At 36.7% G+C, this 27110-nt stretch overlaps 1 protein-coding gene and 1 pseudogene across 10 annotated transcripts in view; both read right to left on the bottom strand.

The window, feature by feature from the left end:
• MRTFB (myocardin related transcription factor B) overlaps positions 1-27110 on the bottom strand; it is a 220489-nt gene that overhangs the window by 100963 nt on the left and 92416 nt on the right. For 9 of the 10 annotated variants that reach the window (XM_049904747.1, XM_049904743.1, XM_049904745.1 and 6 more), the window contains one exon: positions 25316-25532. In XM_049904747.1, the coding sequence (XP_049760704.1) occupies positions 25316-25469 (154 nt within the window). In that variant the 5' untranslated portion in view covers positions 25470-25532. Of the gene's footprint in view, positions 1-25315; positions 25533-27110 lie in introns of those variants that run through there. The other variant, XM_049904752.1, reaches the window with a different exon arrangement.
• LOC126087625 (uncharacterized) lies at positions 5891-6023 on the bottom strand (annotated as a pseudogene).

Raw genomic sequence — 27110 nt, 5'->3', positions numbered from 1 at the left:
ACCGCAATGGTACTTGTGAGAACAAACAGAGAAATTCCTTTATGGAATATGATAACCTTGAAACAGCCTATTTATTTATAAAACTTTAATGCAGTAGAAGATTATTTACCTGGGTGTCTAAACCCTGAAAACAACAGAACAGTAAAAGTGTTCTAAAGAATCTTATGAAAAAACAAAAAACTATTCATCCGCTAAAATAAATCTCAATCTGTAGTAAGTGAAGAATGATGTCCAAAGTGCATGGTGATGGCTTAATTCACCAAGCTGTGATGGACAGGCCTATCCTACCTTGGTGGACTAATCTGTGTTACACTGCCTGGATGGTGAAGGGAGGGGATCTTGATGTCAGAAAACATAGAATTCAAGTAAGAAAAGATTGAAGCTGACAAAGAATGACACTTCTTAATGCTAAATGCCATAATTGACAATGAAGATACTACAGTTAGGACTATATGCAAAACGATACAACCACCACCATTATAAAACAAAAATGACAGGAGATAGGATGTGACAGTGATGGAAACAAACAACTAAAAAAACAAAACAAAAAACCTGTTGTCGAGTCAACCCCAAACACAGCGACCCTATAGGACGGAGGAGAACTGTCCCGTAGGGTTTCCAAGGCTGTAATCTTTACAGAAGCAGACTGCTACAGCTTTTTCCTGAGGAGTGGCTGGTAGGTTAGCAGCCAAGTGCTTAACCACTGTGTCACCAGGGCTCCTTAAACATGAAAAAAAAAAACCCAAGCCTGTTGCTGTCGAGTAGATTCCGACTCATAACGACCCTATAGAAGACCTCTCTCAGTATAAAACAGATCAAATAAGCAAAAATAAGTGTGTATGTGTGTGTGTACATATATATACACACACAAAGACCTAAACAGCATAATCAACAAGGAGATCTAGTCAGTATGTATTGAACTTTATACTCTGATGATAGAGAATACTTTCCCAAATATACACTGGATATTAAAAAATGAATCACATATTAGTCAAAAAGAAAACTTTAGTGAGTTCCACAAAATATAAAATATTATAAACAACACTCTGATCTCAATTTAATAAAACTAGAAATTATTAATTAAATAATAAAAGAAGCCCGTCTACCTGGAAATTAGTAATATCGCCTATGAACTCACAGAAAAGAACAAAAATACAAACCGAAATAAAATAATTTCTAAAAACTATAGGTGAAAATACTATATATCAGAAACTATGGTATGCATCTAAAGCAGCGAAGCAGAAAAAAATTCAAATCCACAACCTTACCAGCCTTACTTGTTATATCAATACAAATGAAATAATAAAAATAAACTCTACACCAGAGAGAAAAAGAGATTTAAAAACAACAACAGCAACAACAAAACAAATACTAAGACCAGAGCCTCAGTTGCCCATAGGGTGACAGCAAAGGTCTATTTTATGTGCAACGGGAGCCCCAGAGAAGGGCAGAAACCATATTTGCAAAAATAATGGCTGAAAATTTCCCATATTTGATGAAATACATAAATTTACAGATTCAAAAAACTTAGCAAAGCTCCTGCAGGATAAATTCATACACACACAGAAATCAATTGCCTTCAAATATACAAACAATCAGCAGTTGCAGAATATAACAGCAGAGAAAACCCTGTTAATAATAGTGACAAAGACAAAACTCCTAGGAATAAACTTAACAGAAAATGTGCAAAACTCCTGAAAAACATAAAAGTAGGCTTGAACAAACGGAAAGACAGTCCTTGTTCTTGGATAAGATCACACAACATCACAAAGATGTCAGTTCTAAGTTAATTTGTAATCCCCATAAAAATACCAACGAGCTTTTTAATGGAGCTAGACAAGTTGATACTTAAATTCATAAAAAAAAAAAAAAAACCAAGCAAGCAAGACAAGCCAGGGAAACACTGAAAAAGCAAAGCTATGGGCGAGGGAGAGGGGAGCCTTACCAGGGAAAAATAAACTTCACATGGATCAGGGATATAAATGTAAAAAATTAAACCATAAGAGTACTCTAAGTAATCATGACAGGGTTTTTCCATAACCCGGGTATAGGAAAAGGTTTTCTAACTATGGCCCCAATGCAATAAATGCAATAAAAGATAAGACTGATTAATTCTGGTCACATTAAAAGGGGAGGGACCCACTTTTGCATAGAAAAACAAACAAAACACAGAACCAATCAAGCAACAAACCAAGTCCAGTAAAGCTAAATCTAAAGATAACTGACAACTGGCAGAAAATATCTATAACATGTATTGAAGATAAAGGGCTAATATTCCCAAAGCATAAATAGGTCCTTAAAAATCGATTTAAGTTCAAAATAGAGAAATGAGGGGAAAAAAAAAATTTACCACCCAGCCCCCCAAAACTGAAAAGGGCAAACATACGAAAAAATGCTCGATCATAATTAGAGAAATGCAATTAAAATTACACTGAATTACCATTTCTCACCTATCAGATGGTAGAATGTATGACAATACGTTCTGTTGGCGAGGCTGTGGGGAAAATCAATGTTCTCCCACATTGCTAGTTAGAATGCAAATTGGTGCAACTCTTTGGGAGAGAGATTTGGCAATATCTAACAAAAAACTACATAGGAATTTACATTTGGACCAGCAACCCCACTTCTAGGAATTTACCTGAAAGGTACACCTCCAACATTATAAAAATACATACGCCCAAAGTGATTCACTATAGAATTTCTTTATAACCGCAAAATATTAGAAACAACTTAAATGCCCACACACAGGAGACTGGGTGAATAAACTATACTACATCCATGCAACGTTATACTATACAGCTGTAAAAAGGAATTATGTCGATGTGTATGAACCGATGCAAGGAGATTTTCAGAGTATGTTGTTAAAAAAAAAAGCCAAAAGTGCAAAACAGCACCCACATGTTACCTTTTGTGTAAAAAAAAGGGGAAATAAGATAATATAGCTGCTTGTTTGTGCAGAAAGAAGCAAAGGAAATATAAACTAGAAATTACTGAGATTGATTACCTATAGCGGATGAAGGGGAACAGGGTGGGAAGGATGGAGAGATGGGTAAGAGGTGAAGAGAGACACTTCTCTGAGGACACCTTTTTTTGTATGATTTTGCCTTTTAGAACCTTAATATTTCACATATTAAAAAAAAAAAAATGAAATCAGCAAGGATGTGGGAAAACCCAAACTTGAATATAAATAACAACAAACGAACCCAGCTGTATTTCAAATAAGGAGCCTAGTGGCCCAGTGGTTGGCTCCTAATTAAAAGGTCAGGGAGTTATACCCACTGGCTGCTCTGTGGGAGAAAGATGTGGCAGTCTGCTTCTGTAAAGATTATAGCCTTGGAAAGCCTATGGGGCAGTTGTACTGTGTCCTATAGGGCTGCTATGAGTCGGAACTGATTCAATGGCAACGGCCTCGAGTATTTCAAATGAATTAAAATGGACACACTGAAGATAGGTTAGAATCAACCTTAGCAAGGTTTGAACACAATAAACTATACACCTTTAGGCCAAAACAAAAACAATGTAAACAAAAACTCCAGTTAGGAGATTTTTAAACAGCTTTAGTGAGATATAATTTACATACCATAAAGTTCACTTGTTGAAAGTGTAGCATTTGTTTTTACAGTTGCATGGATTAGCAATCCTGAAATGTGTGTTCTAGTACTGAACACGTAAGAAAATATAGTATGACCAATAGGAGCAAAGTTTCTCACTATCAGAGAGGGAGTTACAATTACAGAAAGGGGGAAGGCTAGAACGAACCCTACGATACTGGGTTAAAATTAGAGGTACCAGTAAGGATGACTGCTTTTTAATATATAGAGAGATACAGACAGAAGTAGATACAGATGTGTGTATGTCTAAGCACACATGTATTTCATATTTGTCTGTTGAGAAAGTTTAGAAGCAATGACATCCCAATAGCAATTAATACACTTAGTTCCCAGATATTGGTTTCTAAATACCACACAAAAAGGAACCAGACTTCTTTGGAGAAATGGCTGATTCAGGGGCTGGGTGAGGAAAGTACAAGTTGAGCCTAGAACATCTTGCTGTGCCACAAAGTAAGTACATGCTCACAGAAAGATAGGGATTGTCAAAAGGACATGGAAGCCAGCTACAAGGGGTTCCCACTGGGACAATTTTTTGAGCACCAAAATAAATACTGATAACAGATTATAACACATAGAATAAAATAAGAATCCATGATTCCATACTGACATAAGTGAATAAATAAATAAGGGCGAAAGGAAACCCTGTCTTTAAAGCAGAATGTCACCGAAATAAACGTAGGAGTAATGGAGTTAGAAAATCACCATTTGGCAATTTCCAGAGTAATAACTGTTTTAGGCAAAGAATTACCAATGAATACTAAAGCTGGCAGGCCAGAGTTTCATGAGGAATAAGGTATTTACACAGTATCAATGTATTTCCTCACAAGATACTTATCTCAAAATTATAATGGGAAAAACAGTGACTTTACAGTGGAGAAACTGCCTTAATCAACTGACCAAAGTTAACATGACCAGTAACGGGACAAACGAAGTCTCTAGGTGGTGCAACAATTAAAGCATTTGGCCACTAACTGAAAAGCTGGAGGTTCAAAGCCACCCAGAGGTACCTTGGAAGGCCTGGTGATTTACTTCCAAAAATACCAGCCACTGGAAACTGTATGGAGCACAGTTCTACTGTGACACACTGGTATAGTAATGGGACAAACAGATAACACATGCCTCGATATGATGCACTGAGAAGACACAACATCTACTCTATGCTCTTCCTGCCGATAGTGTGTGTGAGCTGAATCCAATCATGAGGATCCAAGAGATGAACCCAAACTGACGGTCATTCCACAAAACAACTGATCTGTACTCATCAAAAATATCATTGAAGGGAAAAAAAAAAAAAAGACTACAGAACTGTTCCATCTGACAGAAGGCCAAGAGACCTGACGATTAAACACAACATGTGATCCTGGACTGGACTGTGGGACAGGGAAACAAATTTTTATTTTATTTTGCTATAAAGGATATTATTGGGTCAAATGGCAAAATTTGAATATGGTCTGTAGATTAGCTAACGGTATTGTACTAATGTTAATTCTTGATTTTGATAATTGTACAGTGGTTATGTAAGAAAACGTCCTATCATTAGGAAAAATACACCAAAGTATTTAGGGGTAAAAAAGCATCATGTCTGCAACTTACTTTCAAACGGTTCAGGGAAAAAACATCGTGTGTAGAGAAGGGAAGAGCATGATAAAGCCAAGTGCGGTTCAGACATTAACATTTGGGGAATCTGGATGAAGGATATACAGGAATTCTTTGTACTTTCCTATAAGTCAAAAATTATTTCAAAATAAAGTTTTTAAAAACTTGTCAATCTGTACATTTAAGATCTGCGTATTTCAGTGTATATAAAATATAACTCAATAAAAAAGTTAATGACTTTTTTCCCAAATAGATAAGAATGCTGTGAAATAAATACTTTCAAACAATGCTAATAAAAGTATAAATTGGCATAATATTCTAGAAAGCTACTGGGAATATGTTTAAGAACCCAAAAAGAGCCCTAAACTCTTTGAACTGATAATGACGTATCTACGCCTTTATTCTAAAGAAATATTCTAGAGTATATACAATGGTTTATGTACAAGGCTATTAATGTCATCATTAACTATAGCAGCAAAATTCAGGAGATACAAGCTAAATGATAATAAGGAAATGATTAAATTATAACACATATATAATGAAATATCGTATACCCAACCCACTGCCACCGAGTCGATTCTAACTCATAGCGACCCCATAGGACAGAGTAGAACTGCCCCATACAGTTTCCCAGGACTGACTGGTGGATCTGAACTGCCGACCTTTTGATTAGCAGTCGTAGCACTTAACCATTATGCCACCAGGGTTTCCAAAAAATGGTGGCAATGCCTTAACTGTTATGCGTGTTGTAAGGCCCAAGGGCTTCTACCATCCTTGTCAAGGGAAGTGCTAACCTTCTCTTCTTTCATACAGCAAGAAATACTATATAGCTACTGAAAACAAGAGCTTTAAAACCATTAAAAGAAGAGCCAATATTATTTCAAGAGACGTATTTAATAACATGGTAAAACGACTGCTATAAGGGTGAGGGGAGAAGAGGAGGCCGTAAAGATGTATTTCAGTATGGTCTGTATATTGTTTTTCTAAAAAATTACATGAATTAAAAAAAAAAGATCAGAACAAAATATTCCAAAATCTTACAGTGGTTATTGCCGAGTGGTAGGACTTACAGTGTATTTAAATTCTCTACTTTTTACCTTTCTGAATTTAAAAAAATGGTCTACAACAAGCACGCATTACTTTTATGATGGGAAAAAAAAAAAAAAGACCAAAGTTTAAAAAGACATTTCCTATACGAAAACTTCCTGAATTGGTAATCTAAACTCTTTTTTCAGAGTAAATGCCTGTGTTTCATTTAAACAAATTTTAAGGTATTATAATGTCAGTAAACAAATACATGCCTTGATCATAAAAAACGAAAAACTGTCACCAAGAGAGAACTTAACAATATTAAAACGTTTGTACAGATTTAAAACAGAAAATGAGTAATTTATTCAATCACATCTGTCAGCAAATAATCATATTCCAACTCTCTGCAAACTAGATGTTTCCTTAACTCATATGATTATGATATTTGTCTAGGAAATGGCTCTGAAATATTACACACCCTAGCCATTCTCTATATTGTTTGGAAAATGAGTTACGTCTGACATTCCTTTTAAGACATTTTAAGAATGAGGTCATTTGAAAAGAATTAAGAAGATTAAAAGAAAAATTGTACAGAACAAAGATTCTACCTAGTTCGAATGTCTGAGGGAGCCAGATGACATAATATACTACCAACCCCAAAGCCACCTTTTCATAAAGCAGTCTAATAATGCTAATTGGAGAAAAACATTTTAGCCTATGATATATGAGTAACAAGCATTTCAGAATTTCCAACTACAAAGTTAATTTATAACAAGAGGCCTTTTGCCACCTTAAAACCAAAATTCTCTTGTTCACTTTGTACCCATATTTAGGTGATCCATTCATATACAAGAGATGGCATTTTAGGAACAATAGATAAATTAGGCTAAATTTTGTTATAACTCCTTTTTTGCTATAAAATAAAAACAATTCAATAATAAAAGCACTGTGTTCAAGACACTGTGCTAAGACCTTTCTGTATAACTTAATTTAATTCTCTAAATGACCCTAGAAGGCAAGTTCATTTATTGTACCTTCATCCCAATTCACAAATGAAGGAACCAGAACAGCGGCAGGTAAATGGCTGGGATTTTTAAACTCAGGATTATCTGTGTCCGAAATCCACGCCCATAACCAGGATACATCTCAAGAGTTTACACGGGTTAGTAAAGAGGAACTACTTTAGCAAATAGAATTAAAATGTATTTAATAGTTTCAAAAGTGGTATTGTGTTAGTATCAATTTTTTAATCTATTTACTATTAAAAAAGAGAAAAACAATTTACATCTAGTCTTTAAGAGTAAGGATTTGGATAACTGAACTATATCTGATGTAGTCATTTGAGCTAGTATGCAATCATTAGCTTGTGGTTTATAAAGCAATTATAAAAATAAAAAGTTATAAAAAATGAGAAAAAAACAGAAAACAAATTTACATAAATGACATCGTAAAACTAAAAAAAAACTATACAGAAAAAAAGATGTAAAAGATACTACAATAATTTAACAGTGATATCTGACTAGTAGAACATGTATTCATCTTTTTATCTCTCCTTTTCTTCCTCACAAATTTGCTGTAAGCATGTATTACTGCTATTTTTATAATGAAAAATCAAGCTACCTTTAAAAGAACGAATAGGCTTAGTATTTGGGCAGCACAAAAAGGCCACAGAAAATGCAAAACCAAGAATCAGAAGTGGAAACAATGGCTGACAATGAAAATGCTTCTCATAAAAACCATTATCAGCTATTCATCTATATCTGACCACAACGGCCTCTTCTCCAGAGTATTGGGTGTGTTGTGCCTTCAATTTTTTTCTAAATGTTATTTTTGGAAACATAACCTTTTTTTTAACCTTAGAGAACAAAACTTATAGGTTAACTTAAGAGGAGTTAGGAATTTTTAAAGACTCAAAGAGGAGGGAGAGGGCTTAGAACACGGAAGAAACAGGAAAGAAAATAGGAAATAGCACAAATTTACCAAAGCATTGTCAAGGAGAAACATTTTCTTAGTCACGACATTACCAAAACAAAAAACCAAACCCAGTGCCATCGGGTCGATTCCGACTCATAGTGACCCTATAGGACGGAGTAGAACTGCCCCATAGAGTTTCCAAGGAGCACCTGGCGGATTCAAACTGCCGACCCTTTGGTTAGCAGCCATAGCACTTAACCACTACACCACCAGGGTTTCCAGTCACAACATTAGAGACTATTAATACACAGAATACAAATAAAAACAAATATTTAAAATAAAAAGAAGTGGATATTAGCTGCATCCAAAGAGTATATTAAGATATTAAATTGTGTACAATTAAACAAATGCACCATACAACAATACCAAAGTCACCAAACCCGCAGCTGTTGCATCAATTCCGACTCAGAGCGACCCTACAGGACAGAGTAGAAGTGCCCCATAGGGTTTCCAAGGAGCAGCTAGTGGATCTGAACTGCTGACCCCTTGGTTAGCAGCCAAGCTCTTAACCACTGCACCACCAGGGCTCCACCAATGTCACCAGGAGGTATCAATTATTTTTAAACATTATCATTCCAGAACACTCATAACAGCATCGGTCTTCATGAATATTTTAAGACCCCAGATGCTACTCACCAAACTAGGATGTAGAACATTATCTTTATGAACTATGTTATGCCAACTGACTGAGCTGTACCATGAGACTATGGTCCTAAGACTTTTAACCCAGCAAACCAATCCTTCGAGGTGTTTGGATATGTCTAGGAAATCTCTAACTGTGCCCCCTATGTACTTTATTATATATATATGAGTGTACGTGCAGCACACACAAACATGTATATACATACGCCTAGATCTGTGCAGCCACACTCATATTTTTTGATAGTCAGTACTGTTGTTGCAAAATTGTATATGCTAAAGCATTTACTGAAACTGTCCCATATTCTTGTGTTCTTCTTAGGGTCTTCATTTACCTTGGTCTAGTTGTGTAGACTTCACTCATATTGAGTATTTACTGCCTTTCCCATCACCAAAAATAACAAGTGTCTACTATCTAGAAAGTGATTTCCCCTCCCTCCTCCTCCCATTGCTGGTAACCATCAAAGAACGTTGCTTTCAGCATGTACATCTATTCTTGACTTTTTATAAAAGTGAGACCATACAGTATTTGCCTTTCTGTGATTGACATATTTCACTCAGCATAATGTCCTCCAGACTGACCCATGTTATGTTTTGCGGACTCCTCATTCTTTACAGTTACGAAGTATTACACTGTATGTATGTACACAATTTGTTTATCTACTCATCCGTTGATGGGTACTTAGGTTGTTTCCATCTTCTTACTACTGTGAATAATGCTGCAATGAACATAGGTATGCATGTGTCTATTCATGTCACTGCTCATATCTCCAGGATATTTATCTAGGAGTGGAATTGCTGGATCATAAACGAATTCTATTTGTAGCTTTTTGAGGAAGCACCATACCATTCTTCATAGTGGTTATACCATTTTACAATCCCACCAGAGTGTATAACAGTTCCAATCTCTCCACAACCTTGCCAGCATTTGTTGTTATTATTATTTTTTATCAGTGCCATTTTTCCAGGGGTGAGATGGTATGTCATCATAGTTCTGATTTGCATATCTCTAATGGCTAATGATCAAAAGAGTCTTAGCAAAAGAGGCTGTTAGTTTTGGATATATGCCCTTAATTAAGTTGAGGAATTTCCCTTCTACTCCTGTTTTGCTGAGAGTTTCAAATAAAATCTTAACATTTTTTATTGTATCTTTTACGCATGGCTATATTTATGCCCTTTTTTATATAAAAGTTAAAAAGCAACATTGTTGCTGTTGTTAGGTGCTGTGGAGTTGGTTTTGACTCACAGTGACCCTATGCACAACAGAATGAAACACTGCCTGGTTCTGTGCCATACTCACAACTGTTCGCCATGCTTGAGCCCACTGTTACAGACACTGTGTCAATCCATCTCCTTGAGGGTCTTCCTCTCTACTTTACCAAGCATGATGTCCTTCTCCAGGGACTAATCCTTCTGGTAACATGTCCAAAGTATGTGAAACGTTGTCTCGCCATCCTTGCTTCTAAGGAGCATTCTGGTTGTACTTCCAAGACAGGTTTGTTCATTCTTTTGGCAGTCCAAAATATATTCAATATTCTTTGTCAACACCACAATTCAAAGGTGTCAATTCTTCTTTGGTCTTCCTTATTCATTGTCCAGCTTTCTCATGCATATTAGGCAACTGAAAGCACCATGGCTTGGGTCAGGTGCACCTTAGTCCTTGACATCTTTGCTTTTCAACACTTTGTAGAGGTCTTTTGCAACAGATTTGCCTAGTGCAATGTGTCTTTTGATATCTTGACTGCTGCTTCCATGGGTGCTGATTGTGGATCCAAGTAAAATGAAATCCTTCACAACCTCAATCTTTTCTCTGTTTATCATGATATTGCTTCTTGGTCCAGTTGTGAGGATTTTTGTTTTATGTTGAGATGTAATCCACACTGAAAGCGGTGGTCTTTGATCTTCATCAGTTAAGTGCTTCAAGTCCTCTTCACTTTCAGCAAGCCAGGTGTGTTATCTGCATAACACATGTTGTTAATAAGCCTTCCTCCAATCCTGATGCCCCATTCTTCTTGTAGTTCAGTTTCTCAGATTCTTTGCTCAGCATACAGAGTAAACAAGTATGGTGACTTTAAACCATGCAGTATTCCCTTGCTCTAAAAAGCAATAGTGTATCTTAAAAACTACTTGTATCTTAACTACCTTTCTTTAAAAAAAAAATTAACCTTACCTAAAAAAAAAAAAAAATTTTTTTTATTGTAATAGCATTCTTTATAATCTTTGCAGATAACTTGAGAGCCAAACATATCTTTAAAACTTTATTCCTTAATAGCTTTGTGACCTTGCATTAATCTCTCTGACCTTCTGCTTACAGGTCTTATAAAATAGAAACAATTAAAATCTACCTCATAGGTAAAGTGCCTTTACCTAGTCACGGATGAAAACCTCTCTCTACTGGTAGAATTTAGTACTTTAAGTTGGCTGGTTATTTGGGCTCCAGGTCTACTGTGTGACCAAGGGGGAAAAATATAGTAATAAGCAGAAACCTATGGAAAACCCAGCACACTGCGGTTTATATACATGGAACTAAAAAAGATAAGTGTTGACAGGTTAAAGTATAGATGGGAGAGCGAAAAAAAAGTCTTTCTTTGAAATATACACAACATATACCAATTCAACAATTTCTATATGTACAATTCAGTAACACTGGTTACAGTCTTCATGTTGTGCCACCTTTCTCGATAACCTTTTCTAAATTATTCCACCATTGTTAAAGGTCGTTGGTTTTTGTGAGAAGGCACAGGGTTAACTACCAAAAAAAAACCAAACCAAACCCACTGCCAAGATGATTCTGACTCATGGCAATCCTATAGGACAGAGTGGAGCTGCACCATAGGGTTTCCAAGGAGCGCCTGGTAGATTTCAACTGCCAATCTTTGGGTTAGCAGTCATAGGTCTTAATGACTAAGCCACCAGGGTTTCCACGGTTAACAAAGAAGGTGAAAATATAAGTGTTAGGCATTTAATTCACATTATCATAGTTCTGAGTTCTTAGAAAAGCAAAGGTAGGTGAACAGCATCTTATACAAAGTACGTAGTTTAAAATAAAACTTCTATTGGAAAAAGATTCTACATCAGCATATTTAAACAACACATTAAATTCAAATAATTACATTTTCAAACATCTCGGCCAATATAAGGGTATCACATACAAGGCTCATTTGATAAAAACCAAATATGATATACTCTAAAGTACAAAGTATATGAATATATTGATGACTCTAATTTTCAAAAATATAATAAGTCTTTTTACTTTTCATATTCAACAGTATCTTATTTATTTGGTTTCCATCTGTTACTATCAACAGGTCACCTGGACCAGTGAGAGTGAGATCCAAACCTGACAGCAACTTGGTGGAACTGCACATCTGTTCCAGGTTCAGTTCTTCTGGGTCTCTGGGGCCAGTCTGCTCAGGCGAGCCCTGCACAAGCCTCGTTAGCACAGCTACTAGTAGAGATTCTGATCTGTTCTGTCCCCTAACGCCCACCCTGGCTTCTCAGCACAAAGTCACCGCAACCAGAAGTTTCACTGTTTCACCAGCAAATTATTAGTAATTTAACCAAATTTCATTTCTTTAAAAATCAAGACTAACAAAAAATAGAGAAAAATCTATATTAGATAGGAAAGTAATACTTTCTCATATTAATTAAGAGCATCTCCAGTTAAATATCACTTTCTTAGTCTTGGCTTTAGAAAAAAGGTAACACATACATTCTGTATATCTTTTTCACCATATATTTTATTTATATTTTAAGTATCAATCAAGAGCCACAAAATTCTCCAGTACAGTCAGTGACCGCTTTATCATTTTACTTTAGTATTCATTTTATTCTCCTAAGGAGACCTCTCTAATATCTTGGATTTCTGACAGGTTATTAGAATATGATAAAATTGGTGTTATTTTTACTACTAATTTTTAGAAGCTTGGTTGAGATCATAAACCAATTTTACTTGCCCATGTCCCATTACTAAATCTGTTCAAAACATATTCCTACAACAGAATCAGATATGGAATTTTTTATATTGTAAGACTCTTCTATTTAATAGGCAAAGCTTTGTGGATCTAAAAGATTAACTCATTGAAAAGAATCATGCAAAGTAGGAAACAAATCACACAAAATCCCCCCAACAACCCTGACCCTTCAAATGTGGAATGTTGTTCACTTATGGTAATTTCATACATGCCACTCACAGACCTCAGACTGAGATACCATGAGGGATGTTAGCATTTAAGGCTAACTGAAAACCAAATAAATCCTAACTGCCCATTTCCTTAAGTTGTCCAGGCTTCAACTCTCTTGGGTTCTGCCCTGCTCATTTATTTTTAGCACTATATTCTTTTTTTAAATGTACAATAATGCACAATAAAATATTTTAAGGGGATTCAGATTAATTAAAAAAAATTTATAGATAAGCTCCCTCTAATAACCTTAAAGCATTATCTAACTGCTATCATACCAAGATTTCATAGAAGAGTATTCTAGAACACTAGAGGTCATTGTGAAACAAGTAACCATATATATATTTCTACACACACACATACACATACATATTTAGTGTGTATATTTTTTAAACGATCACTTCTGAATTTAGGCCATTTATTTGTTAAATAAATGGGGCTAATAAGGAATTTTTTTAAACTTAGAAATATGATTATGACATAGATTTCCTGGAATCAAAACTAAAAAGAAAAAGAATTTAAAAGACAACTCACAGAGCAAGAAATGGCTTTAAACATAACAAATAACTGTTTTATTACTTGAAAATACCAAAAGTCTTCTGCATAATACTTATCATATACATCAGATGCCTTAAAAGAGTTTCAGCAATCCTATCTACTATCTTAATCTCGTCAGAACAAGTACATAAGAAGAAGAAAAACCTATAAATCAGCCCTTGATGACAGAGGGTTTGTTTAGGAGTTTACCAAATGGAATGACCCTGCTGGAATCCCTTCAAGAAGCTTGTGAAAATGTCAGAATGGAGTCTGTTTTGGAGGTCATGGTCCCTAGAGGGCTCTGAGTTTTGGCCTGTTTGTCTTTTCACATGCTTTAATATTTGAAAATCATTCCTTGTAGACACTGACTGATGCCCAGGGAATGCGAGGATTGTGGGAACTGGCAGTACCAACAAGAGGGACAAACTTCATGGGAAATCAGTGCCTACTGCATTTGCCCTCTCAGCTCTCATCAGATAAGTTACTCTTCAAATGTTATGGACGTACATGGTGAGACATTAAGGAATTCCATGCCATTTTGACTTCTTTACAAAGAAATACTTCCAGAAAACGGGCAAAAACTACCGGAGCTATTGAAAGAAATATTTCAGTATAAAACTCTTAATATGAATTAAAATACTGTATACTCCAAATATGTGTACTATTAGCGAATAGTTATAAAGTGCTATGGCCTAAATACTAACACTAACTCATTTGATCCTCATAGCAACCCTAAAAGGCAGGTACTAGTATGATCCCCGTTTTGGAGATGATTAAACTGAGGCAAAGAAGGATAACTAATTTGCCCACATTTGCATAGCTAGTGATGGTGTACCCAGGATCCAGATGCAGACAGGATTAATAGCAGCTGGTGCTATTAATCACCATGTATTAATCAAACATTCAATTTGAGTACCTACAACGTGCAGTAAGGGAAACCCTGGTAGCACAGTGGTTAAGAGCTACCGCTGCTAACCAAAAGGTCAGCAGTTCGAATCCACCAGGCACTCCTTGGAGACTGTATGGGGTAGTTCTACCCTGTCCTGTAGGGTCACTATGAGTCAGAATCAACTCGACAGCAATGGGTTTGGGATGTGCAGTAAGTGCTTATGGTGTAGCACGTATGTGCTTAGATACTTTATTCCATTTAGTACTTCCAACAACCTGTGAGGTACACCTAACGCTATTCCTGTTTATAGATGAGACCCACAGGCTCTGCGTAGCGTGACGTCACACATCTAACATGGTGGAACAGGGTTCAGGCTTGACTCTGCAACCCTCTTTCTTTACAACTAGGCTCTTCTGCCTCTCAGCTATCTGCAAGAATCATCTCTAAATTAATTTTCTGTGTATCACTGGGGGAATTACTTTTATGGGTCTATGCGTCGAACCATTTTATGAGAATATACAACATTTTGAACTGCCAATTTTGTACTAGAGGCTTAAAATCTAGGAATTATTTTAAGCTATGACACATAATAACTGTTCCGTAAATGTTTGCTAACAATAAAAAAATTGTATCCCCATCTCCACCCTTGAAATACCGATTTCTTAATATTTTGGGAGAGCTGAGTAGTCTGATAATGCAAACTTTTATATAACAGGCTACGATGGTTTGATCAAACAGTGCAATTGATATACTTCTTAACTGCAATCAGGATCAAGGCTTCTGTCAAACAGGGTCTTCTATTTTGCTGCTCAAGTCTGCAGACAGCACTGACAAATTCTAACACTTGTCAGTTTTTTAATTTAGCCTACAAGAACCAAAGGCAAGTTGTGAGTCAGACTTTTGGCTTTTCTTGTTATGTCTTTATTAAACAAAGAGTACATATGTAAAAAATTTAAGTTGGTGAAAACAGATATGCAGCTATCAGCATTTTCTTAATGAAAACAATGACATAAATGACCAGAAAAGAATAGGAATAATTTGGGCTTTAAAAAAAAAACTGAAATATTGTCTTTTAGCTGATAATCTGATGCTGCTGTGAACATGTTAATGCATACCTGCCAACCCTTGAAAAAATAGGAAGATATTGCATATTCCAAATTAAATACATTACTTTTGAGAATAACATAATTCGAGTCAACATCTTTTTTTCCTTTTAAAATTGGGGTGGGGGAAGAGTCCGACTAATTGAGAGAGCTGGCATGTATGTATAGTAATACATTCATGAAGAACGTATTAAATAGCAATGTTACTAATTTGTATCTATGGAAAACTTCATCAGTTAACTGAGGTGGACGTTATCTTCCATTCTTTCTGTTTCTGCCGCCCAATGAACAGCGCAAGGCAAAAGTGATAATGAGATATAAGAACACATGATGTAATGAGCAAGGGCAGCCAGAGAGACACAAGGGCTGAAAGCTACCATATGGAGATTAGGACGGGCAGACTGTGACACAGAGAGCTTCTGAGACTTACCCATGCTCACAGTCTGAGTCAGCGGAGGAGACTGGAGTCCTGACTCCCAAATGACTACACTTCCTGTTAATAGTAGTGAGGGCAGCAGGTGAGGGTAGAAGAGCCAACAGTATGGATTAAGTTAAAGGAGTCAGAAAACATTACATATGATATTTGCTAATAAGTCTCGGTGATTATTAACCACACACCAAAAAGAAAATTCCAACATGTTTGTTATTCTGCCGTATTTGTCTTATTGCTTCTTGTTACAGTAACCCTTTATTATAGATGCCTGAAAATATAACCTAAATAACAAAGGGAGGAAAAAACCCATAGATCACTTTTTTCTAGTATATTTCCCATATTTAGCAGGCCCTATTGTGGTGTACTGGTGAAATGCTATGGCTGCTAACCAAAGGTCAGCAGTTCGAATCCGCCAGGCACTGCTTGGAAACTCTATGGGGCAGTTCTACTCTGTCCTACAGGGTCGCTATGAGTTGGAATTGACTCGATGGCACTGGGTTTGGTTTTGTTTTTGGTTTATTAGAGGCTGGATCCCTGGTGGCATAGCAGTTAAGAGCCTGGCTGCTAACCAAAAGGTCGGCAGTTTGAATCCACCAGGTGCTCCTTGGAAATCCTATGGGGCAGCTGTACCGTCCTACAAGGTCACTATGAATTGGAACTGACTCGGTGGCAATGGGTTTGGTTTTTGTTTTTTATTAGAGATATGGTAGAAAGGAGGTGTCAAGTATCTATCCTTTCCTCTTCCTTTCTAGCTACAAAAGGTCTTTGTGGTTGGGTTAGGTGACAGAAATAAGTAAAAATAGCCCCCAACTTAATTTTAACTAAATCTCTAGTCCCAGCAGAGGGACTGACTATAAACTATTCATTTCCAAGTGGCCTTGAGAGGTCTAAGTAGCTAGGGGGTTATAGCTGAATTATATTTATAAACTAATCATTTATATCATATATGTTATCTTTTATAATTGCTTTATGGGGGTGAAAAAGACTTTTTTTTAAGTAAATTTGTTTCAGTTTATTCACTGGTTGAGTGTCTAAAATAAATCATACCATGGACTTTAGTTTTATGAAAAGTATCCCAAGTAATCTATATAAGAAATAATAGCATGACTCTAGTAACTTTAGAAAAGTCTTGTAAAAAGTTTAGGTAGACACTTTTGTAAGTTTAAGACAATGTGGTCTCATGCTGGTTTGAACTGCTAATTATTACTAGGCTTTAACTCTTATAATGAATATATTAATTGTTGACTCTGAGGGCATTCTGGAAAGAGGACACATTTTAAAGACTGGATAAATAACTCAAAATGAGGCTTCAAAGGTGCTATAATTCAGAGCTATGGTCTTGTTGATGCAATTCTGAAACCGTACACTCTATCCAACCCCCAGTGGTAACTAAAGCACGCTCATGTTAGCGTTCTCATACTCCTCATCAGATCAGACTCGGTTACCAGCTACAGATGGGCTAATGTAAATTAATGCAGAGCTTTCCCCGACCCCCGCTCCAACAAATGCTCCTTGGGTGTGTTCAGTAATGCACTGAAGCAAAGAAAATTCTCAGTAACAGCGAAACTATCTAAATATCTAAATAAGAAACCCAGAGCTGAAAAAAGAAGGCAGACAGGGTTACAGGTGCTTATTTACATTGTGAAACACAGCATGCTATTTAATAGGAGATTTTATAAAGGTCATTATCAAACAGAGTACCTCACCCTTAAGCCACTTAAAAGGCTTCTTTTTCATTTTGAAGGGTTCAAGAGATTGTCACAATCAAAAAGTGCATGACAGCTGCCACAACTAATCATGAACTTCGTCTGAGATGTTAGGAGGTTCACAGACAGCTTTTAAACTTTACAACTGTGTTTAGTGTGAGTCCTAAAGCCTTATATATATGTGTGTGTTTGTGTGTAATTGGTTTTATTGAATTATACATGTAAAAAATATTGAATTGGCAAATGTGTTCATTATGTTTTTACAATAAAAAATTTAAAATACATTAGAAACTTGACTGAAGAAAATTATATTCAAGGAGTACGTATTCCCCTTCTTAGTCTAAATACTCTAAAGTAACTCCTAAAGCATCAAAACAAATGATCTACATGCGTCACTAGAACACGTGTCTTAATGCCCCCGAGAATTAAATATTCAAGATCCTAAATATGTTAACAGCAAAGTGAATGACAAGATTATCTGGCAGTGAATTATACATGTAACAGAACAGGAAAACAAGAATTCCATAGTTCTATGTCTTGGCTATTTAACGTCTATTTATTTCCTTTCCATCTATGACACTGTTAAGAATCCTCTGTCTGACTGTACAGGAGACAGCTGGAACTTTCCTCTCTTTCTCTCACCTATCTCCATTAGGTTACACAAACTTACGCACATTCTAAGGAACACATCTTTACCCAGGACACCCACCACCTTGCGTACTGCCAAATACCTGGCCTGACAGGTTAATGAGGAGAGGAGAAATGTTTTCAAAACTTTTGAAAAGAGCAGCTATGAATATACATCATTATTTTCTATGGTGCAATGCAAGCAGTTTTCTTTGGCTGGGTTCCAGGGCTAGGCAAAGTTTACCTGACTGTTCCTAAATACATTAACACAGGTACTGAATCCAGGGCAAAAAGCCACCTCGTGTTCTCTGTGTGCTACAAACTCTTGAATAAATTATTTCCTCTTTAAGTAAATGATCATTCAGGAACAAAACAAGAGGTAGTCTGAAATTGTTTAGTCTCCTCGATCTGCAACTGTTGTCATTAGGTGCTTTTCGAATCGATTCCAACTCACAGCGACCATATAGGACAGAGTAAGGTTGCCCCATAGGGTTTCCAAGGAGCGCCTGGTAGATTTGAACTGCTGACCTTCTGGTTAGCAGCCAAGCTCTTTAACCACTGCACCATCATCAATTTAGGGATATCTCAGAGAAAGATTTTTCAGGTGGGATTCTAAGGTCAAAAGTATAACAACGGCAATAATTAGTAAAATCAAGGCTTCAAAATGAGAATAACAAGTCTCTCCTCTTTAATGAGGTCAGAACCAGGCTGAGTAGTTCATAGTAAATAACAGTTTCAAAAAGCCTCTTAATGTAGGAAGAGAAAGGCTGCAGACACTCATTTTATGCCCACTCGGTACTACTGACAACTTGTCTATTGTGTATCGGTGACCCCTTAGTCGATGGACAAACATGATTGATCCTCATCTTAATAATGGCTGGACTTGGAGATGTACCAGAAAGTATTAAAAAATCAAATCGTTTTTAAAAATAGAAATCCCTATCAATGTATCCACTTATGCTATAACAGCACTGGTCATAAATTAAAAGTTTAAATTTGTCACCCAGCAGCATACTTACAGAGTTGCTCTGCCTAACAGTTTACTAGTCTCACAAATGACTGCGTGAATGAGAAGCCTCTTCCTCAGGGCCCTATCAAAGGGTAGGCACAAGCAAAGAGCTAGAGCTGCAAAGGTCAACCTGCAGGTATGCTCTTCCACCCACCTTGCTTTTCCCTGCATTTATAAAGCTATATCCAATTTACACCCAAAGAGCTTTGACTGGGTTTCCTTTTCTTCCAGGTGATGACCATTTGAAGCAATGTTAATATTAGAACATGAAAACAGACCTACTGTGTGTATAAAATGTCAAAAGGAAAATCCATTTCCCTGCGTATGCATTGTTTTAGTATAGGTAGATTATTTATGTGTTTCTATATATCCACTTTCCTTTATGAAGGCCTAACTTGTCGGGAAAAATTAATTTCCTAAATGTTTGCCTTACTCTTAAGGTGCTACTAGCTATAGAATTATTTTAACTACTTTTCAGGGTAAAGGAAGGTCCTCATTTATCTTTACTAAAACATCTTTCTTACTTTTACTCCAGTACTGGGAATATTTTGCCACTTCAATAATATTTCTAAAATAAATGTTTAAAAAAAAAAATTAGGGAAAGTCTGGAATCATGACTTAAATATAAACTTCATTTTCCTTGTTGAGGTTTGTTTATAAACTATTTAATGTGGCAGTACTTCTACACACTAACCCCAAGGTGAAACATCTCCATTTCCCCCTAGCAGAAAAGGAGATAATTTTAACAAGTGCAATTCAAACAATTAGGAATAACAATAAAACACAAATACCAAGAAAATATCTAAATTCAATTATTTCATGACATCGAAATAGTACTTAGTATTCATTAATTTTGAGGCCAACACCTTTATTCTGTATTTGATCTGTTTAAACATGGCATTAGGAAGACCTAAAAAGAATAAATAAAATGAAAAAATCATTAAGGTAAGAAAGTTTAAGTTTCTTTCGTCTATATATTGTTTGATGTGGATATACTGTGCTCACATAACTGCATAAAAGACCTAGATTTCTGAAAGCTGAACAAGGATTCCTTTTATGGCTGGAATGTGTATGCAGATTATCATAAGTCTGAATCTAGAGTATATACTCAAATATGAAATTTTTTATCTTCTGAAATTATTCATTAGAAAATAGGAAACTGTCTCATATTTGAGCCCTTCCACAGTATCCCATTATTATCAGATGCTCTTTTATTTATATTAAACAAAAAAATAAAAAGTGGGGAAAACACATTAACTTAAAAACAAATTTCATTCAAAGGATTTGGAGCTATTTATAGAAATGTCCTAATAGACTCAGAAAAAAAAGAGGGGAGAAAAAATACATTAATTATTTCCACATTAATGAACTTAAAATTGAAGTCTTGGATGTTGCTACAAAAGAAGTCTTTTAAAAATTGCTCTTAAATATTCTACTCTGTCAGAAAGGACACCAGTATCAATAGTTATTTCTGGGGAAGAGTAACTGGGTTGTTGGGGGACAAGGCTGGGAGAGTGACCCATTTGCATACTTTAAGTTTTAAACCATGTGAATGTATTCCCTGCTTAAAAAATAGGATAAATTCTAAAACAGAAACCATACCCCCATACAATGGTACAACAAACAACAAATAAAAAATAAGTGATTATGTTGTACACATTATGCATATAAGTGTAAGACAATTCAAAAACTGGTCCTACTGTTTTGTGATTGGGTACTTGTGGTGCTGATGTAAAATGTTCAGTATCAGATCATACATACATTTAGTACTTGCTGTAACTCAAACAAGAGATAGAAATGAAGATACGCGCTAGAAGTTAGTTTAGATGGGTGATTCAAAGTGGTTCTACTGATGATAAAAAAACATTGGCCATAAAAATTCATGTGTAAAAATTTGGGCACACAAAAAAAAATGGTTTCATGAAATATGAGAGTGAATAAAGCTAATACTTGTATACTTTCACGTTGCTTCATAAAACATGCTTTTAATTATGTACATGTAACTAAATTAAAAATTGGGCCATTTCATCTACCTCCCTAAAAGTTTACATGGGGAGGCACCCTGATAGCCAGGTATACCTTATACCCAGGCACACACAGTAGCTTCTGCAAGAGAATGTGGTGAGTTGTATGAAGTAAATGACCATAATTTCAACTTTCCCTACACACTTCTCTCCCTCCCTACACACTTCTCTCCCTTGCTACATATGGCCATTTTCTTGAGCAAGTGGATATTCCAATTTTATATCAGCTCAACTCTTATTTTCTTTGAGAAGGATAATTTGAACATTATATTAGTCTAAGTGTACTACCCAAATCTGATCACATGCAGTCACGTGTTGCTAAGCGTGGCTGTATTCCCTTAGGAACTGTCTAAGATACGGCTAGGTATTAATTGATAGAAAGTTCTAAAGCCATCACCACTCACCCACAACCTCCCAAAGGCTTTGACAGCACCTCAGCTAAGATGCTGCTTTGTACCAACCGAACTGGTCAAGGTTGTGCCTGGCAAGTATCAGGTACAAATCAAAACATAACTTAACTGAAGGGAGAACAAATACCCTCCAAAGGCATGTACTAAAGGACTGCGGTTAGTAGTAAATGTCTTTTATTCACGTTCTTGAGTAAGTTAAGGCCAATGATGAGAATGACTGGGGAAAATGCAGAACCCAGAAAAGTAAGTAACAAAATACATAAGAAAGTATTCTTCAGGGAAACTGTTTCATTACTTCTGGCTTTTAAAACAGAAATTTAAAAAATTATATTTGTGAATTTAAGACACTTTAGAACTCTGGAAAGCACAAAAAATCCAGCTGAAATTCTTAAATCTGCCTTCCTACTATGCAGCTTAGTGTATTTGTAAATTTTACCATTGTTTTGTATGTTAGTTTGTATGTTTTACAAGTTAAAAATAACTGTATACCATCTATATTCATTTATGTTAAAAACGAACAATGCTGTATTTTCTCGAAACTCTGGGTCAGGGCAGACTATCCAATAAGCAAGGTAAGCACGGGCTCACTTGTGCTTACCTACAAATCTGTAGTGAACAATTTAACACTTTTTCCCCCACATCAAAGAGATTCTGCTTCTAGGTATGGCTGGCATCTATCTGTCTCTCTCTCAACTCCACAGCACCTTCCTATGGAATCGAAGCCTCTTTTCAATTTTACAATCCCTGGCAGGGGCGGATGGACTCAGTAAGTGAGGTAAGCACAGGCTTACTTGTGCTTACTTACTAATCTGTAGTGAACAATTTCTCACGGGTTTCACCTTGATGTGGTGTGGTAAAACTCATGTGAAATTGTTTACTACAGATTAGTAAGTAAGCACAAGTAGGCCTGTGCTTACCTTGCTTATTGGATAATCCACCCCTGTTCTGGGATGCCTCTGTGATCAAGGCAAATTTCCAGAACAGATACAGAATAAATAGAAAACAATCATTTTAATATATGCAAGGGGGATGAACCAGCCAAACTGAGAATACAGTCATACCCTAGAACAAATAAATATTAAAAAAAAAAAGAACTCAAGTTCTTGATTTCTTAGTGATCATTCAGATAGCTTAAATTTTGCCAGTTCTGAAATTAAGACATAACACATTAGAGGTGGGGAGAGAAAAGTGGGAAGAGAATTTAATCATACCTACAATCTATTTTCCCTGGAATCAATACAGGAAGCTATTTTCATGCTTCCTATGTTGCAGAGCAGGAATCTTATGCTTGTGCTAAAATGGATGAATCTAAAGTTTATTTCCAAAAATAATGTTGCTGGTAGGTGCACCTCCGTGAACCCAGAACTGTCACTGGTCAGTGTTCCTACTCTGAGGCGCTGGCCCCATGAAGCCCGAATACCTACCAGTTTTTCCAGATTTGTGTTTCCTTTAACTGCTCTATCTTTGGATTTTTTTTTTTTTTTGATGGGAGGCAAACAGTAGTGATAATTTTGTAATGTGCAGACTACCTCATCTATTTTCAGCCATTGCCATCTCTCTCATTTTGTGTAATACATATCTTTCCATATGATAATGAAAGATGTTTCAAATCTATACCAACAGGCTGGTCGATGCGCTCCAGCAGCTGAAGCTGCACAGGGTGTGCCCTCTGTCACTGCAGCCTTGGCCTCACTCGTCCTCCAAAGGTGTCCCCCTGCAGTGTCTGACCAAGGGCACTGATACCCACGGGGTTGCTTTCTTCAACATTTCTACTGATGCTGGGTAACTCATCCCCAGAAAGTAATACATTAAAGGACAGTACTGTGGGTGAAGGGAGCCCTGGTGGTACAGTGGGTAAGCGCTTGGCTCCTAACTGAAAGGCTGGCAGTTCAAACCCTCCAACTGCTCTGTGGGGGAAAAGACCTGGTTATCTGCTACTGTAAAGATTACTGCCTTGGAAACCCTATGGGCTGTTCTACTCTGTCCTAAAGGGTTGCTCTTAGTCGGATTTGACTCAACAGCAACGGGTTGTGGGACTGTTATTATAAGGAGCCCTCAGCTGTTAACCAAAAGGTCAGCGGTTTGAACCCATCAGCCTCTCCGCAGGAGAAAGATGTGGCAGTCTGCTTCCATAAAGATTTACAGCCTTGGGAACCCTATGGGGTTGGTTCTACCCTGTCCTACAGGGTCGCTATTAAGTTGGAATTGACTCAATGGCAATGGGTTATGGGACTGCTATTAGTAGGAGCTCTGGTGCTAAGGTGGTTAAGTGTTCGGCAGCTAACCGAAAGGTCAGCAGTTTGAACCCACCAGCCGCTCCATGGGAGAAAGATGTGGCAGTCTGCTTCCGTAAAGATTACAGCCTTAGAAACTCTATGGGGCAGTTCTACTCTGTCCTGTAGGGTCACTATGGATCAGAATCAACTCAATGGCACATAACAACAACGTGAGGGGAGGGATTGGGGGTGCTGGTTCCCTATTTTCATTTTACTACAGCTGGTGGGGGAGGAGTTGAGATAGAGAAAATGATTAATCTGAGGGTGAGCAGGGTGGCTTTGTTTTTCTAATTTTTGTTTGGGCCAGACAAAAAATAAAATGATTTCATCACAATGTATTAGTTATGATGGTCTGCTACTTAAAAAAATAATCCGGTGATCTCACTAACTTTGCCCCTTTACTGCTGAACAATTATGAGGGGTCCAAAGCTGTATGTTTAGCTGGACAGCAAAGTTTTTACCACGAAAAAGTGCTCCAGGGCCTTATAATGCTTTCTACTTGAAGGTCAATTATTTGGGTTATTTTGGCATTTATCAACTATGCTAGCGAAAACTGTAAAAATGAGAAAAAGTATTTGTAAGTGGTCAATATCAGCCCTGTGTATATTTGAGTAAAAGTGCTGATTAGGGAGATCTGCCACCCAATATTGGATACGGGGGACAAAGGGCCTACACAGTTACACTTTTAAATCCCTTTTTGTTTTGCCATCCAAATCTAAATATATACTTTTGCTAGTAGATAACTGTTCTTTTACTGAGATAATCTCTACCTCAAGCCAAAACCAAACCCAGTGCCATCGAGTCGATTTCGACTCATAGCGACTCTACAGGACAGAGTAGAACTGCCCCATAGAATTTCCAAGGAGCGCCTGGAGGATTTGAACTGCCGACCTTTTGGTTAGCAGCCATAGCACTTAACCACTACGCCACCAGGGTTAGATATGTATTTTGAAGGCAATTATTTTACACAGCAATTTTATATCCATTAAAACTAACCTTTATCAATAAGATATTACTGATAATTTAAGATATTAAAAATAAAAAAGACAATGTTGCTACCACAGATTCTTAATGGAGAAAAAAACGGAGAGAACATGAAATTCTGCCTATCAATCAAACCAGCCAGTACTTCTGTGAGGTTCTCCTTGGTGACAAACGGCCAAATCTAACTAACGAAAAATGTAACTGACGAAAATTAAAGAGGGATAAATTGGGCTGCAAAGCGGTAGTCTTTAAATCAAAGTTCCCACAGCACATGCTGGAGAACTCACCATTCTTCCTTTCGTTCAGAGGCGGTAAGTGTTGACCGGACTGCAAGGAGAGTTCCTGGAATTCGTGAGCAACGGCTTCACTCTGAGGACTTGGAGCAAGATGGGCTAACGGTCCCAATTCATCCTCCGTGTCTACTGCCCCTGTGTGATCCATTGTGTCCCGGCCACTGGTAACAGGTAGTATAAGACACCTCTTAAATGTGGCCTTTTGAAGAGACTGTCAAGACAAAGAATGGGTAATTAGATGGTATGTTTATTTTTTCTCCATATTGCACAAAAGTATTAAAACGGGAACCCCAGGTTCTAGACCAGTTTCGCTGTTGTGTGGCCATTACCAATTAATTTACCCTCTCTCAATCTCAGGTTCCTTACTGAAAATACAGGACTAACATATTTCCTATCTACAGAAAGCAAATAAAGGGTAAACAGAAGTTCAAAATTATTCTGTATATTTTTTTATGCCATGGATTAAAGAAAATTATAGCTATTGGTGTCGTTACTTAAAGTTTTCATGAATACAAAAATGAGAAGAAAGCCAACTAATACTGATGCAAATAAAGCAATCTGGCTTGAAAAACCATCTTAATGCCTATATACCGAACAACTTCAAATCAGTCAACATTCACAGCAATCAGTAATGTCCTAGATAATAACTCTCCATCAGCCTGAATCTCAGAATGAGAACAGGTAACGGAACCCTCAGCTATGCTGTTATGGACATACGGCGTACACCAAAGAAGAAATTTTACTTTAGACCACTGAGATTAGGAGCTGTTTGTTACCACAGTAACCTGGCCCATTCTGACTGATACAGAAGCTGATACCCAGAGTACCAAAGATACAATAAAAACCATAAATATGTGGCACCGACTTAGGGGCTGAGCAGTGGTCAGCAAGAAAATTTTTCATCAGAAGCTAAAAGGCAAAACATTTGTAAAAAACTGTTGTCTGCTTAATAGCATTCCATACCACAGTTTGTTCATCCATTTCCTTATTGACAGGCATCTGGATTGCTTCCAGTTTTTTAGTATTACCAAGAAAGTCACTCCTGTACAAGTGTATGGATATGTGCTTCCATTTCTCTTGCGTAAAACCAGGAGTAGAATAGCTGAATCACATGGCAGGTATGTGTTTAAATTTTTAAGAAACTGACAAGCTGTTTTGCAAAGCGGTAGCACCATTTTGCATTCCCACCAGCAGGGTATGAGAGTTCCAGTTACTCCACATCCTCCCCAACACTTAACATGGCCAGTCTTTTTAATTTTAGCCATTCTAATAGCCTTATAGTGGTTTGTCATTGCAGTTTTCGCTTGTATTTCTCTAATGACTAATAATGTTGAATACCTTTTAATGTGCTTATCTGCCACCCATACGTCTTCTTAAGTATCTGATCTTATCTTTTGTCCATTCATTAAATTGGGTTGTTTTACTATTATTGAATTTTGAGAGTTCTTTACATATTTTGGACACAAGTACTTTATTAGATATGTGCTTGCAAATATTTTATTCCAATCTACAGCTTTTTTATGGATTACATCTCAACATAAAGAAAACAAAAATCCTCACAACTGGACCAATAAGTAACATCACGATAAATGGAGAAAACATTGAAGTCGCCAAGAATTTCATTTTACTTGGATCTACAATCAACACCCATGGAAGCAGCAATCATCAAACAACCTATTGCACTGGGCAAATCTGCCGCAAACGATCTCTTAATTCAAGTGTTAAAAAGCAAAGATGTCACCCTGAGGGCTAAAATGAGCTTCACCCAAGCCACGGTATTTTCAATCAC

Source organism: Elephas maximus, chromosome 12, assembly GCF_024166365.1.
Source record: "Elephas maximus indicus isolate mEleMax1 chromosome 12, mEleMax1 primary haplotype, whole genome shotgun sequence".
Classification (NCBI taxonomy): Eukaryota; Metazoa; Chordata; class Mammalia; order Proboscidea; family Elephantidae; genus Elephas; species Elephas maximus.
Note: the sequence above shows the minus strand (reverse complement) of the source record. Positions and strands in the feature narration are given on the sequence as shown.